This window comes from Buceros rhinoceros, unplaced genomic scaffold (assembly GCF_000710305.1).
Source record: "Buceros rhinoceros silvestris isolate BGI_N320 unplaced genomic scaffold, ASM71030v1 scaffold16814, whole genome shotgun sequence".
Classification (NCBI taxonomy): domain Eukaryota; kingdom Metazoa; phylum Chordata; class Aves; order Bucerotiformes; family Bucerotidae; genus Buceros; species Buceros rhinoceros.
The window spans coordinates 1,883-16,422 of NW_010406642.1; the positions used below are offsets into that span (position 1 = coordinate 1,883).

The following is a 14,540-nucleotide window of genomic DNA, read 5'->3' on the forward strand; positions in this document are numbered from 1 at the left end:
TCAGAGGAAAAGTTGAAAGGTATTTCTATTTCCTGCAGGAAAATGGTTTCTATGAGAAAATTTTGTCATGTTTAATTCAGTTACAGGTAACAGTTCTCTATCAGTTTTCTGTTGTTTCTCCTATTCATTCTCATGGGTTTGTCTGAACTGTGGATCTCTTAACACTAGGTCAGGGTTCCCTTTTTCAGTAATGGTGTGGAGACTTCCTCTTCTCTCCCCACCATGACTGAGTATCTGGCTAGTGCCCCCCCTTTCCTTTCTCACCACACACCTCCACAATCAGAGCATAATGATCTGGGTTTACCACAAAATCCTGCAAGTGGTGTCTGATAGACAGGCCTTGCCACATGAACCTCTCCCAGACCCCGTGCTTCCAACAGAAAGAGCCTTGCAGCCTCTGTCAGATGCTTCCCAGAGATCCCAGTCTCCACCCACCATCTTTTTCTTTTTTCCCCTCAGAATCCCTGGAGGAGATGCTTTCCTGCCTTTCCTTAGCTCAGTTAGGCTTTCAGGGAGGAGGGGGGATGTCTCTGCTTTGAGGGCCATGACTTCATCCAAAGTCAGTCACACACACCATGGGAAGGAACGACACATGCACACAGGGTTTCCCACTTCCCATCTTACACCCCCATTCAGCTGGGCAGCCAGATGTAGTCCATAAACAGAACTGCTCCACTTTGTGATTTTTAAAATATAAAAGACATGACAACCAGGAGAAGTTCATCTGGAGCAAAGTGTGCAAGATCCCTAAAAGAAGGGTTGGGCTTAGTTTGACCTCCATGTTTGTAATCATCCCAAACAGTTTGGTACAAAGATCTGTTTATTACCCAAGAATGTGTCAATGTACATACAAAGACAGTGTGGAATGTGACATGTACAGGAACTTCAGTACATCATGCACAGATACTATTGCAATGCTGTTTTAATAGGTCCAGAGTCTTAAGCTGAATAAATATTCCTTACTTCAAAAAAATCATTTTTACTTTTACATAAAAATATATAATATTGCACTCTTTACAAGGCCAGCAATTTTGCATATTGATTTGTAACAAGTGGAATTCTACTTTATAAAAATAAGCCTTTGTGAGCAACACCCCAAACCAGGGAGCACAAAAGCACCCCAAAACCAGTATTTGTATTTCTTTCTCTTAAATAAAGCACATCAGTATGAGCCAGGAAGGTTTTCAGTCTGTATTTGGACCTTACATTAGCATTTAGACAGTGAAAGACATGACTAAAGCCATCCAATACAATGCTGCTATAATATATGCACTTTAAAATTCAGTTCACACAGTTCAAACACTTGCTTAACTGAACCAAAGATCGGCCTTTGTGTCACGGACTATAAGAATATTTTTAAGTTTTTGTACTTTGAAAAGTTCTTCATTCAGGAAGCTGCAAAAGTTTCTGAAGACTGTTGGTACTGTCAAAATAAGCGTAAAGATTTCTTATCTGTACATCACCATCACAACTTGACAATTTCATATACACAGTGTGTTTTGAAGGCAGGTGAACCTTAAACATGAGAAGACATAGCAGTTTGTCTGTATGGCAATAGCAGAACAGGTCAATGATGACAAAGCAATTTAAAAGACAAATGTAACTCCATCAGGCTTGTGTACCATTCTTGTTTTACTATTTGCATGACTAGTAGGCACTCATTTGTGGTGTCAGGTTCAGAGGTCTTCATATGCATCAACTGAAATGTTAATTTTTGATCTGGCCTAAGAATTCAAATTTGTTAATCCTTTCACAGTGCAGGCTTACTTTCCCCCCCCCCCCCACACCCACAAAAACCACCGAGAAATAAATACATTAATAGCACCTAGGAATAAATAACGTTTGCACAGTGTATCTGTTTAACTCTTCCAAATCATCTGATGCCTATGAACATTGATTATTCAAGGAGTTAGATTCAAACATTTTACAGCATATTGAACCTCAATGACACTAGAACAGGAACACATCTGTGCCACCTTTAACGCCCCTTTCAGAGCTCTGGAAGATAAGCTGTGTCTGTACATAACTGTATGTTCTGTCACAGAATTGCAATAGCTAGGGGTAACAGTTAGGGAGTTAACACTATGTTAAACAAAATCAAAACGTGATCTAACTATTGCTTCATGATGCCATGAGGCGTCTAACCATCACTAAGACAAGTATTTTATTTTTGCCTGTTGCAAAGTCTACTATACTAACAGAGAAGATGGCAAAAATTACAAGTATAAAGATAAAAGAAATTCAATTTTAGGAATTACAATACCATAAGATGGTGCAAAAAGCACCTACTGAATTCTTTGCTTCTCAAAAAAAGCAATTTCAAGTGGTCTTGGATTTAAGTTTGCGTTGCTTATCCCAGAGCTAACTATACCACGCTCAACTAATTAGGTATACGTATGCTGACATTTTAATAGATATTTACAGAACTTTATGCTGCCACTATTTTACATCAGAATAGGGGAAATAAGCATTATCAAATTTTTTTAAATACTTCTATCCAAGAAGTGATTTAAAAAAAATACTATTATGTTTTATATTGCAGCATTTTTACTTGTATGTTAGAGCATTTAGGAGTCACTTTGCTGGTACTGGAGTATATGACCAGAACTTCCTGGTGACCTGGATATGCTTCATGCACATACGCAATTCTACAACCACCTTAGACTGCTCTTTAAAAATCTATTCAGTCGTTCTGGAGACATTCAAACTACTTCAAAATCCAGTTAAATAAGAGATTCTATAAACTAGTTTGGATTTAAAGTGCAGAGACATGAGTTAGCAGCAAAAATAGTCATCACCCAGCCGCATAGCTGCTAAGGAATGAATAGAACATGGGTAACTTCAAGCGCTGCTGGTCCTTGCGACACCAAGCTATAACATTTCCATCACTATTAGCTGTAAACAAGTGATGGCCATCACAGGAAAAGGTAAGGCTGAAAAACAAGAAGACAATCTATTTTTAGATCAGATCTGGCTATTTAAAATGCTAGAAGACATTAAAAAACACGTAAGAATATAGCCAAGAAAGATTAGCTCTAGGGAGAGACCCAGTCAGTTCATTAACATAGTAATATATTTGCATTACCTGCTTACTCATTTCTGTAACCAAACAGGCTGAACTACAGCTTTGCCCAGCACCTCAGCACAGTGCAGTTCAGCACTCACTTCTTTGCCGCGTCAAAGAAAAGGGCAGGATCAGTAGCAGCATCCTACTGCCTCCCCAGGCTGCCCCTCCTGCTTCTCAAAGGAAGACTTTTCAGCAACAACTCTGTGCCCTCTGAACTTTCTTGCTGACAAACGCAGAAACTAACTCTATCAGATTTCATGGCACAGTATAGGACTTTTGTTCAGCCGGGCATTTCTTGAGCTATAAAACAGTAGTAAAGCCCTTCAGTCATGCCACAGGTAATGTTAGAGAGCATGAAGGTCAGCATCCATTTTTTGTCTCATTTAAGCAGGAAACTTTAAATTATCCAATAGTTACTAAATCATTATCCACAAGCTTTGTGAAATATGCTTCTTAAAGGAGGTAACAAGGACAATAACTGCTATCAGAATGTTTTTCATTCCTAAAAGATGGTGATTAGTAGCTTGCATTTTAAATGACCTCTGTGCAGACTTCTGTACCACTGGGGATATCAAAGACTCGATCCTTTGACTATGTTCTCACTTTGACATGAGAATAATGCTGCTTATGTAAATCATCAAGGGGACTCAGAAATTACAGAAGCATTCCAAGATGGCATCTTCAAGGCTCCTCTGAGCTTCCTTTACTCCCTTCTTCACCATTTCCCTCCAGCATTAGAAAAAAAAGGTCAGGAAAAATGCAGTGTTTTCATTTCTTTGAGGGGGAAAAAAATGCGTATTTGAGTATGACAAAGTTAAGAATGTCTCTTTTTTTAAAAACACAGATTCTGGGGACAAATATTAAACTTAAGAATAAGAGTAGCTATTGTTCAGTTCTCAAGGGAATCCTGCTAATTTCTATCTGCCAGCAGGAAAACCTAGTCATTACTGTCATTACAGTAATACAGCACACTTGTGCTCATTTTGTTTTCATGCATGATTAGTAGGATTGCATTGCTCTTTTTAGACATGGGTGTTTACCTCCTGTTCTCATGTCAAATCCATGTTCAACATTCAAGGCTTTTTTTTTGTGGTTGTGGTGGGGGTTTTTTGTTGTGCCCTTTCTCTCCCCCCTCCCCCCTCCAAAAAAAGAAAAATCCATTCATTGTGTACTTCAGATCTTTTTACCTTACAATAGGTTTGGCTGACTTCGAAAATGTTATTTCTCTTACTGGCTTCAAGTCCCACGTACTCCACAGTCTGAAAGAAAAAGCCATTTTTCTTCACATTTAATTTTACAAGTATTTCAGTAATGAACAATCTATTTAGCAACTACTAAAACTGGAAACTGAGTAACAGCTTGTCCACCTTCTTTAAAGCCTTCTTTCAGCATGTTTGGCTACACGCTCTCAAACTGCAATCCTAAGTTATAAAGCATTTGAATAAATAGAAATTCCAAATGCTTACCTTACAACTCCATTTTCAAGCCCCCCTGCAATCACATTGACAGACACTCCTTCAGGCTGATTAGAGAAAGCAACAGAGCAAATACTTTCCCTGCAGTGTACGTGTCCCACGAGATCACCGTTAACTGTCCAAAGTCTCAAATCACTACCCCCTCCAACTGCAACAGAACATATCATGGGAGTATTAAAAAATAAATATAGGCTAAAACCTAGCTACATCTATGCAACAGAATCTTTATGTGTTAAAGAATTCAACCTGTTGAAAGATCAAAAGGTTTAAACGACTCGAGTGTTGTGTGCTGCTGTGTGTAAACAATTACCTCTTCCCTCCCTTTGTGGTAGGAAGCATGCAAACCAACAAGTTACTGCAGTGACTTATAAGGCATCACTTCATATTTATGGAACATTGTTAGCTCTTCTATCTTGACATTTTACTCAAACATATGCCTAACAATTTCAGGAAAAATTTCTGTGTAACTGTGTGAAAAAAAAAAAAGACCACCCCTATTTGGCCAGATGCTGCATCAGATGATCAACACACACTCGGTAACTAATTAAATAGCAAGTCTCACAATTTATTTGGTCTGCAAGTCAAAAGAGCTTTCTCAACTGCCAAATAATACCTGAATCACAAACTGTTGCAATATCACCAGTTGTCTCACTGGCTGAAACTGCAGTCACGGGACTCTTGTGTCCAGCCAGACTCTGGACATAGCACAGCCTAAAGAAAATAAAGAGAACAAGCCTGAAGTTCAGACTCAACCACAGAAAATGTTCTTTGAGGAAAGTATTTAAGCGTTATATTAATTTCAGTCAACAATTGCACAGTGATGGTATTCTTTATATTCATTCTAGAATTTCAGCACCCTTCATGGGAAAAAAACAGTAAGGGTTTGACTTCATGTTAGGATATACACGGAACAAATTCAGTTAACTTTAAGAGAGTTAAAGATACCCCAAAGTTGGAAAATAGGTATTTAGAAGAAAGCCGTTGGAAAAAGTTACATCTCTACTTGTACCTGTTCAAATCCCATATGATGCAGGTTCCATCTTTGCTGACACTTATCATTATACTGTACGGTTTGCACACAAACAAGCTTGTTACTTCTGCTGTGTGACCATACAGATGGACTTGTGACTCCATTTCTATCTCTGAAGGCTGAAAAACAGAAAGATAAAATATGAACTCTCACAAAGAAAATTAATGCTTTTTTTTCTGAAAAGGATAAGCCTAGGGTTAAGTTTAATTCTTAGATTTCAAAAAATGGCTCCCATTTCTTTTAATGTCATCAGTTTAGCAATGCTCTTAATGTTTTACTGTGTTTAATGCTTTATAATGTGATAAGCCATACATATCATTTATGCTCAACTCTTTGCTTCCAGTGCTTTAGTGTAAGCAAACATTTTGATGTGGTCCGATGAGTCAAAACGAAGAACTACTGTACTTCTGCCTCAGTTACACACCTTGAAATCAGCTGATTTGTTTTCTGCAAGATTGCTATCTCCACATGACAGCGAAATGGCAGTCAATATTTTAGCATTTAGGAGGAGGACTTGGAAACACAGAAGGAAAACCCAGCTCAGCAATTATCACTGTATTCAGTGATATGAAGTTGAGAAAATATGCAGGAAGTCAAGTCTAAACATAGAAACTGCTAGATAGAAATTAAAGTGGCAAATTTAACACAAAATAAACACTTCTCATTCAAGTTTTGTCATCTGAAATGATTCAGACTTCCTGAAAACTGGCTAAGGTGAAGGAGCTGCTTAATCAGAATACTAATGCTTTCATTAAGACAACCTGCTGTACAGACATTAGAATAACCCTTCTAAAAGAAAGGAACATTTTTGTGCTTGTTTCCTCACATGTGTCAGAGCACACTGTCCACATTTTTGTATTAGGGTACAGTATGCACCCAGGTGGTCTACAAAAAGCTTCAAAGTAGAAACAGACAAGATAAAAAAAATATACATATGCTTAACTCTTAGTTATAGAAAAGGTACATCTTTCTGCACTAAAAAGGGACAATACAGTCTGTGTAATGATGCAAGTCACTAACAACAGGAAGACCTGCTATTTTGCTACTGAGCATCTAATCCAAGTTTAAACACACACATGAAAGTATCCAGTTGTTATGCTCAGAACAGTGTGATACCTCGCCTATGCAGATCCTTCTTGAATCCTTGCTCAGTTTAGAGAAAAAAATTATACCAGATTGTTCCGTAACTGACTTCCAATCAATACTTCCAATTTTCTGTGCTCCTCCCATCTCCTTTCCTTTAAGTGTTTGCTGCTGATATGCCTTTCAGCTCTGAACCGAAAGCAGGATTTGCCTTTAGCAGCTAGTCTCTATAGTACCAATAGCAATGGCTTATTGATTCTTCACTGGGTTACGGTAGTAATGTAATGAAACAAGCTGATTTTTAACCCGAACTGTATTAAGATCTAGTAAGTTACAAAATAATTACCTTATGCCTAAAATACCATCCCCTTTTCTCACTTGTTTTTAGTTGACAGCCACTAGAACGGTACTCGATGTGGAAAACAGGCAAGTATCTATCTACCTTTAAATGGCAGTTCTTTCTGCTGGTTATCCCAACTGATCACCGATAGCACTTGAGGGGAGAATTTAAATGATCAGTGCCCAGTTTCACTCAAACAGATCATTAAAGTGCTCTCTTTCTGTGTGCAAGACAAGTCTTAAGTCAGCCAATAAAGGCTCCAGTAATTTGTGCAACCAGAAACCCTTGGCTGAGGTTTTCATGAAGGTATGATTTATTTTCAAGACCAGTTTCAAAGCAGTGCTTTGTTTTTTGACCATCTTAAACAAAGGCTATGAAGAACAGAGCATCTGAAGAATTTCTGAATTCTGATAGCATGCCTTTGAATTTCCACATCCATTTAACACCACGTTGTCTGGTTTATGCCTATGCGTTCAGTTTACATAAAGGTGAAACAGGGCAAAATATTCAGGTTTCAAGTACTGCATTATAAGTCTGTTCACTTTATCACCAACCAGCTGACAAGATGCATACAGAACAGATGCTAGAAAGCACATTTGCATTCCTTTCAGCCCTGACTTGGGTAACTGACTCAACCACAGGAGCTACAAAACCAGCACAAGGTCAGTCTGCCTAGGACATGTAAAACCGTCTGTGCTGAGAAATTCAGCCAAGAGAGTCTTAAAACAACATCTGTGCAGCTGAACAACAAAAAAATTACTTGTTTCAAGGAAATGCAGGGAACTTAAAAATCATAACCCCTATACTAGAGCTTTTTTAGCACTGCAGAAGGCAAGTATATGGAATTGCTGTTTTATTACCTCAAAAAATTTTGAATGGAATTTAAAGAGGTCATTTACAAGTTCACTATTCTAGTGAGCAGTTCAGATGCCTGACTTAAGATCAAACTGAATGAAGCTTACAGGCTTCAAGTTCTGCTTTATTTTTTAAAGTTCAAGTGCTGCTGAGTTCAGGAAATCTGAAAGGCAGATCACCAGAAACTGGAAGAAAGCCAAGGAAATCTCTGTGCTCTTCCCAGTCTAAGCATCAGCAGCTGGCCACTGTTGAAAATGGGAAACTGGGTGGGCATAGCAGATCACAACAAGGTTCCCTCTAGCCCATGCTAATGTAGTGATTCAAGAGCATCATGGAGTACAATACAACACAGGTTTGTCAATATCTGTATCTGTGTCAAGCTAAATTTGAGAAATCAGTTGAGTTTTAGGTGTGTCTAAAAGATTACTCACAACAACAACTAAATGACCTGTCAAGAAAGTTGCAAACTCTGTGTTACAGCTATGAAGAATAGAAGTTACTGCTGGAGAAAGTCAGACAGAAGCTCAGAAACTCAGCGTGAACTAGAAGATGAATTTGAATTCTATTCATGCTTTTGTACCATGCTTACTGCCACATAGTATCAAGGAGATTTCTACTAGTATCTCAGTATCTTCCACTAATGCATCATGCAATGCTACTTACTTTTCTCCCTTCCCTCCTCACAGCTTTTTTTTTCTAGAATATGACAAAGTGAAGAGACTTAAGTGGTTAATATATATACACTGTCTGAGACTTCATCCTGGCTCTCTGTATTGTAAGTGCCTTCTGCATTTGAAGTGGTGTTTGGTTTGGGGAAAATGCATTCTACAGTTTCAGTTACTTTGAAAGGCTCTGTCTCCTTCACAGAAAGAGTTACTCGTTGATGTAGGGAGCTTAATTGTGCCAGAGAGCTTCAGTTCCGAGTCCTGGCCTGAATACAGTCAGAGCGGTATGCACCCGATGATGAGGGCTGACTTAAGGCTAGCAGTATGTGAACAACAGCTTAAGAAAAACCCACAAATACGCTGAGATAAATCTGTTCAACCATGTCAGAGTATCCTTTAAAAATAAACAGGCACTTGATCTTTTTAGCAATTGTCCTGAATATAACATATATTCCTTTTCTTACTTTTCATGTTTATAAAGAGACTGTAATAGTGAATACAACTAAACCCTTCAATAGAAATCCGATCCAATGGAACTTACCGTACTGCTAGTGAATCTGTTCATATATGCTGTGATGACGCCACATTTACTACCTGTGAACAGCTGACAACTGTCTGGCACCCAAGCACAACTTGTTACCTTAGAAAAACAAAAAAGCCAGAAAAATTAGAACAGAAACTAACTGCTCTGTTCATTATGCCACAGCATTTGGTCAAACTGAATCCTTATTGGTTATCCTAAGAAAAGCCATGTGAAATACCTAAGCCAAAGAAATCCAAGAGTTAAAGTGTATCATCTGCTCTAAGTTGTTATTTATTACTTCAGAAACAAAGTAAAAAGGGAATTCTGTATAGCCCAGAATTCACAGCTAAAGAGCAGTGAAGAGATCATGGAATGCTTTGGGTTGGAAGGGAATATTAAAGGTCATCTAGTCCACCCCGCCTGCAGTGAGCAGGGACAGCAACTACACCAGGTTGCTCAGAGCCCCATCCAACCTGACCTTCACTGTTTCCAGGGATAAGGCATCTACCACCTCTTTGGGAAACCTGTGCCAGTGTCTCACCACCCTCATGGTAAAAAATTTCTTCCTTATATCTGGTCTAAATCTCCCCTCTTTTAGTTCAAAACCCTCATCCCTTGTCTTATTGCAACAGGCCCTGCTAAAAAGATTGTCCCCATCTTTCTTATAGGCCCCCTTTAATTACTGACAGGCCATAATAAGGTCTTCTCGGAGCCTTCTCTTTTCCAGGCTGAACAACCCCAACTCTCTCAGCCTGTCCTCATAGCAGAGGTGCTCCATCCCTCTGACCATTTTTGTGGCCCTTCCCTGGACTGTCTCCAGCAAGTTCATGGCCGTCTTGTGCTGAGGACTCCAGAGCTGGGCACAGTACTGCAGGTGGGGTCTCACAAGAGCACAGCAGAAGCCACCCCTCCCTTGACTTTTTGACCACACTTCTGCAGCCCAGAATATGGTTGGCTTTCTGGGCTGAGAGTGCACCTTGCCAGCTCATGTCCAGCTTTTCATGCACCAGTACCTCCCAAGTCCTCCTCTGCAGGGCTGCTCTCAATCCCATTATCTCCCACCCTGTATTGATACCAGAGGTTGCCCTGACCCAGATGCAGAACCTTGCACTTGGTTAACATAAGCCCACTTCTCCAGCTTGTCCAGGCCCCTCTGGATGCCATCACATTCCTCTGGTGTGTCAAGCACACCATTCAGCTTGGTGTCATCTGCAAACTTGCTGAGGGAGCACTCAACACCGCTGTCTGTATCCTTGACAAAGATACTAAACAGCACTTGTCCCAATACAGACCCCTGGAGGGACACCAGTTGTCACTGACATCGATCTGGATGTTAAGCCATTGACCACTAATTTCTGAATGTGACCATCCAACCAATTCCTTATCCACTGAACAGCCCACCCATCAAATCTGTATCTCTCCAATTTGGAAGGAAGGTGGTGGGGAACTATGTCAAAGGCCTTACATGAGTCCAGACAGATGACATCCACAGCTCTTCCCTTGTCTACTGAAGCAGTCACTCCATCATAGAAGGCCACTAGGCTGGGTCAGGCAGCACTTGCTCTTGGTGAAGGCATGCTGGCTGTCTTGAATTACCTCCACGTGCTTTATCATAGCTTCTAGGAGGATCTGTTCCATGATCTTCCCAGGAACAGAGTTGAGGCTGACAAGTTGGTAGTTCCTGGGGTCCTCCTTTCTACCCTTTATAAAACTGGTGCAAAGTTTCCCTTTCTTCAGTCATCAGGGACTTCACCTGCCTGCCAGAACTTTCCAAGTATCATGGAGAGTGGCTTGGCAGCTACATCACCCAGTTCCCTCAGGACTCTGGGATGCATCTTGAAGGTTCCATAGACTTATGTATGTTCATGTTCCTCAGGTGGTCACAAACCTGAGCTTCTCTTACACCGGGAGAGACTTTGCTCCCCCAGTCCCCATCTTGCAGCCCATCCACTCGAGAGATGTGGGAAGAAAAGTTGCCAGTGAAGACTGAGGTAAAAAGTTGTTGTGTACCTCAGCCTTCTCATTGTCTGTTGTTACCAGTCTACCAGTCTAGCTCATCAGGTGGGGTTACACTTTCTCTCAGCTGCTTTTTTTGGCTGACATACCTGCAGAAGCCCTTATTATTCTTTGCATCCCTTGCAAAGTTCAGTTCCAGCTATGCCTTGGCCTTCCACACTGTGGAAGTGAAGAGCTCTTGCACTCTATGGAAAACATTCTTAAAGATCTGCCAGCTCTGTTCTCCTCCCTTGTCCCTGAGGGCTGTTTCCCAGGGGGTCCTACTGACTAAATCCATGAATAGCTGGAATTTTGCTTTCCTAAAGTTCAGGTTCTTGACTTTACTCTTCACCTGAGTTGTATCCCTCAGGATTGTGAGCTCCACACAGTGATCACTGCAGCCCAGTCTGCCTTCCATCTTAACATCATCTGTTAGCTCACTTGTATTGGTGACTGTCTTGGTTTGAGCTAGAACAGCACTAGTTCTTTTCAGTGATTTGACTTTCCAGCTCAGTCTCTGCCAAGTCCCTGCACTGTCTGAAGTTCACGGCGTGTTTGTGCAGACAGTGTCTGCTTCTAGCAGTGACAACGCTGGATGTTTACAGTCACTGCCAGGGACGGGGATGCAGAAAGGCTCTTGCTGACACTTGCTCCTGTGCAGACCAAGGTCACTGCTACATCCTGTGTCCCACGGTGGGGGTGCAGTAAGTGAGAGGCCACCCCTGTGGGGAGGAGCGGACAGGACAGGTGACCCTACACTGACCAGCAAGGTGTTCCATCCCACAGATGTCATATTTGGTATAGAGCTGAGGGATCACAAGGGTCAAGCTCTCTTCTTCAATGGCTGGTGTCTGAGGAAGACTCTGACCATTCTGCCTTTGACCCCAATCTATGCATTCCTGAATCCAGTTCCACAATCCATCTCCTGCATTTGGTTCCTGTCTGCTGCTAAGTCCAGGCTGGGCCTTCCCCAGTGTCTGCCCCGCAACATCAGTGGTGACCGTGACATGTTTGCCATCAAGGGGTTGGGTTCCATGTTGTATATATTTTGTTATTATTATTCTCATTGGAGCAGTTTTAGTTTTCTTTTCTGATCTGTAAGTCTTATTACCTTTCTCTTCCCCTTTGGAGAGCAGGGGGGTTTAGTAGAGAGCATCTGCCATTTGTCTAGTGGCCCACCCTGCCCTAGCCTGTGACAACATTCTATCGATTTCTTGACAGAGGGCAATGCCTCTGCCCCTCCTTCTTTGCCCATCACTTCTGAACAGCCCGTAGCCATCAATAGCCACACTCCAGTCATGGGATTCATCTCACTAAGTTTCAGTAATGGCAACCAGGTTGTAGATTTCTAACTATGTGGTGGCTTCCAACTCCTCCTGTTCGTTGCATGTGCTGCTTGCACTGGTGTAGAGGCACTTCAGACTGACAGTAGGCCACGTGACCTTCTTGGAAGAACTCCCCTTACTTCCTTTGAGATATTTCACTGGTGTTTCCCTGTTGGCTCCTATTCCTCAGGAGCCCCTGGCCCATTTCTGTAAGACTTCAGCTGTGCTGCAATGTCCCTGGCGTGTTGCAGGGCAATAGACCAAGTGACCTCACTAGCATCCTGTCCCTCTAACCTTGGCTTAACCCACAGCTTGGCACACACAAGCCTGACATTATTCCCCCTCCTGCTTCAAGTGTAGTTGAAATCTGTCAATGAGTATTGCAAGGCTCAGAAGCAGTCCCACATCAGCCAAGAACTTTTTGGTAGCGTCTCACCAACCACTAAAGCATAACAGAGATTAGCAGTGTTCCCTAACAATGTTTTGGACCATCTTTTTCAGACGAATCCTAAACTATAGTGGAGTTCTGCTTCTAATGTGAGGCATCTGTGGTTTTTTCTTGCATTCATTTTCCTTGACCCATAACTTAAGCTTTTAAAAATCCACACCAATATTCCATAGGAGGGAAAAGCTACGAAAATCAAATGCATTCAGAAGGGTTCTTTACCTAGTACAAGAACGCATCCAGCAACAAGATACACCAGAACAAATGAGGGACACATTCCAAAGGAGAATCAAATGGATTAAAATCAGTTCTGTTTGGATGCTCATCTCCAAGAAAAATGAAAGCAAGAGTATCTGCTGCCAAGTCAGGCCACTGCTTAAACTAGCAATATTAAATTGAAGATCAAGAGACTGAGTTTTTACCTGATAGAACTGTGAACTCTGTATAAAATTTACCGGAGGTTCACTCTGCTTGCTTTTCAGTCGTAAAATATTATCAGCATATCCCCAGCTCAGGATGGCTGACCACTGAATATCAGTACTGTGCATGCTTCTCACACCTGAAGGAAGGCATAAAACACTGTGTGTCACATCATCTGCAACTAAAGAGTTGATCACCGATTGCCAACAATAAAAATCTCAAATCTAGGTTTTACTACAAGTTAGAATATAACACCACACCACCCACCCCCTGAAGTGTCAAAATAAGACATTTTGTTAGGCTATGGCTTAGTCTGTAATGTAATATAAACAAACAGTTTTCAGAGATTATGTAAACATTTGGTGTTCTCCAAAGACAGTTTACAACCTGAACAAACCTTTTTTTGAAGAAATGTTGCATCTATTGGGAGTGCAGAAAAGGGGAAGAGGCTAACAATACTTCACAGCTAGAGAAATGATTGTTCATAACTTCAAGGAGAATGATACTTGTTTTTGTTGACTAAATGTGAAGTAATTTCTTTTAAAAAAGTAATTTTCTTTCTAAAAAAATGTTCACTAGTACACATAACGAAGAAAATAGAAGAATATGAGAACCTGTTCGTACCATATCAATAAGAATCCCTCCAAGGAGTTTATCTGAAAGCAGAAGATTCTTCACCTCTGCCTTTTACTGATAACTTTCCTCATTCTCTACCTCTAAAAACCATTCCTTTAATTCTCCTTTATGTTATCACATTTTTTTTGTCTGTTTCTCAGTTCTTTTTGTCTTGAATCTGCTGGCTAGTTCTAAAGTTAAATTCTCATGCTTTGGTCACTTTAAAAATATCAACTTCATTACAGGATGCCTTTATGTACTCTTGAAAATCACAAGTAAAATCCACCCTCCAGGAAAGATACCACATGTGTGGAAGCTGTTACTGGTTTTATAAATCAACCTTTGCAAAAGTGACTAAATTTGAGAAGTTTGCTGGACAATAATAGTAGCATTTGATTTAAATTTTTAATGGTTCATTTTCACATGTATAGAATAAGCACAGATTCATACCTTGTTCCTTGCTATATATCATCAAAAGGCAAAACTTGCGGGATAAACCACAGACAGCTTTAGTTGGCAAAGCCTGGAGAGAGCCAAACCTTTCTCCATGTGGTTGGCTAAAGCAGACAACAGGATCTGGAGCACTTGGAGAACCAACGTATTCTCCCCACTTCAAGCCTTTTATCCATGGTAATGGACTCTAAACCAAGCACAAATAGGGTTAAAATTAAAAGGTGATAAAATATATTAGTATACTAATAT

General features: G+C 40.6%; 1 protein-coding gene across 1 annotated transcript; it reads right to left on the minus strand.

Annotated features, from left to right (window-relative positions):
* Positions 1 to 2,479: 2,479 nt before the first annotated feature.
* Positions 2,480 to 13,362, minus strand: LOC104491737 (lysosomal-trafficking regulator-like; the record flags this gene model as incomplete). The annotated part of the gene is made up of 7 exons (XM_010134203.1): positions 2,480 to 2,933; positions 4,255 to 4,326; positions 4,534 to 4,690; positions 5,156 to 5,253; positions 5,552 to 5,691; positions 9,057 to 9,155; positions 13,226 to 13,362. Coding segments are annotated over 7 exons (842 nt in total), but the record flags the coding sequence as incomplete, so codon positions are not given.
* Between the last annotated feature and the right edge of the window lie 1,178 nt (positions 13,363 to 14,540).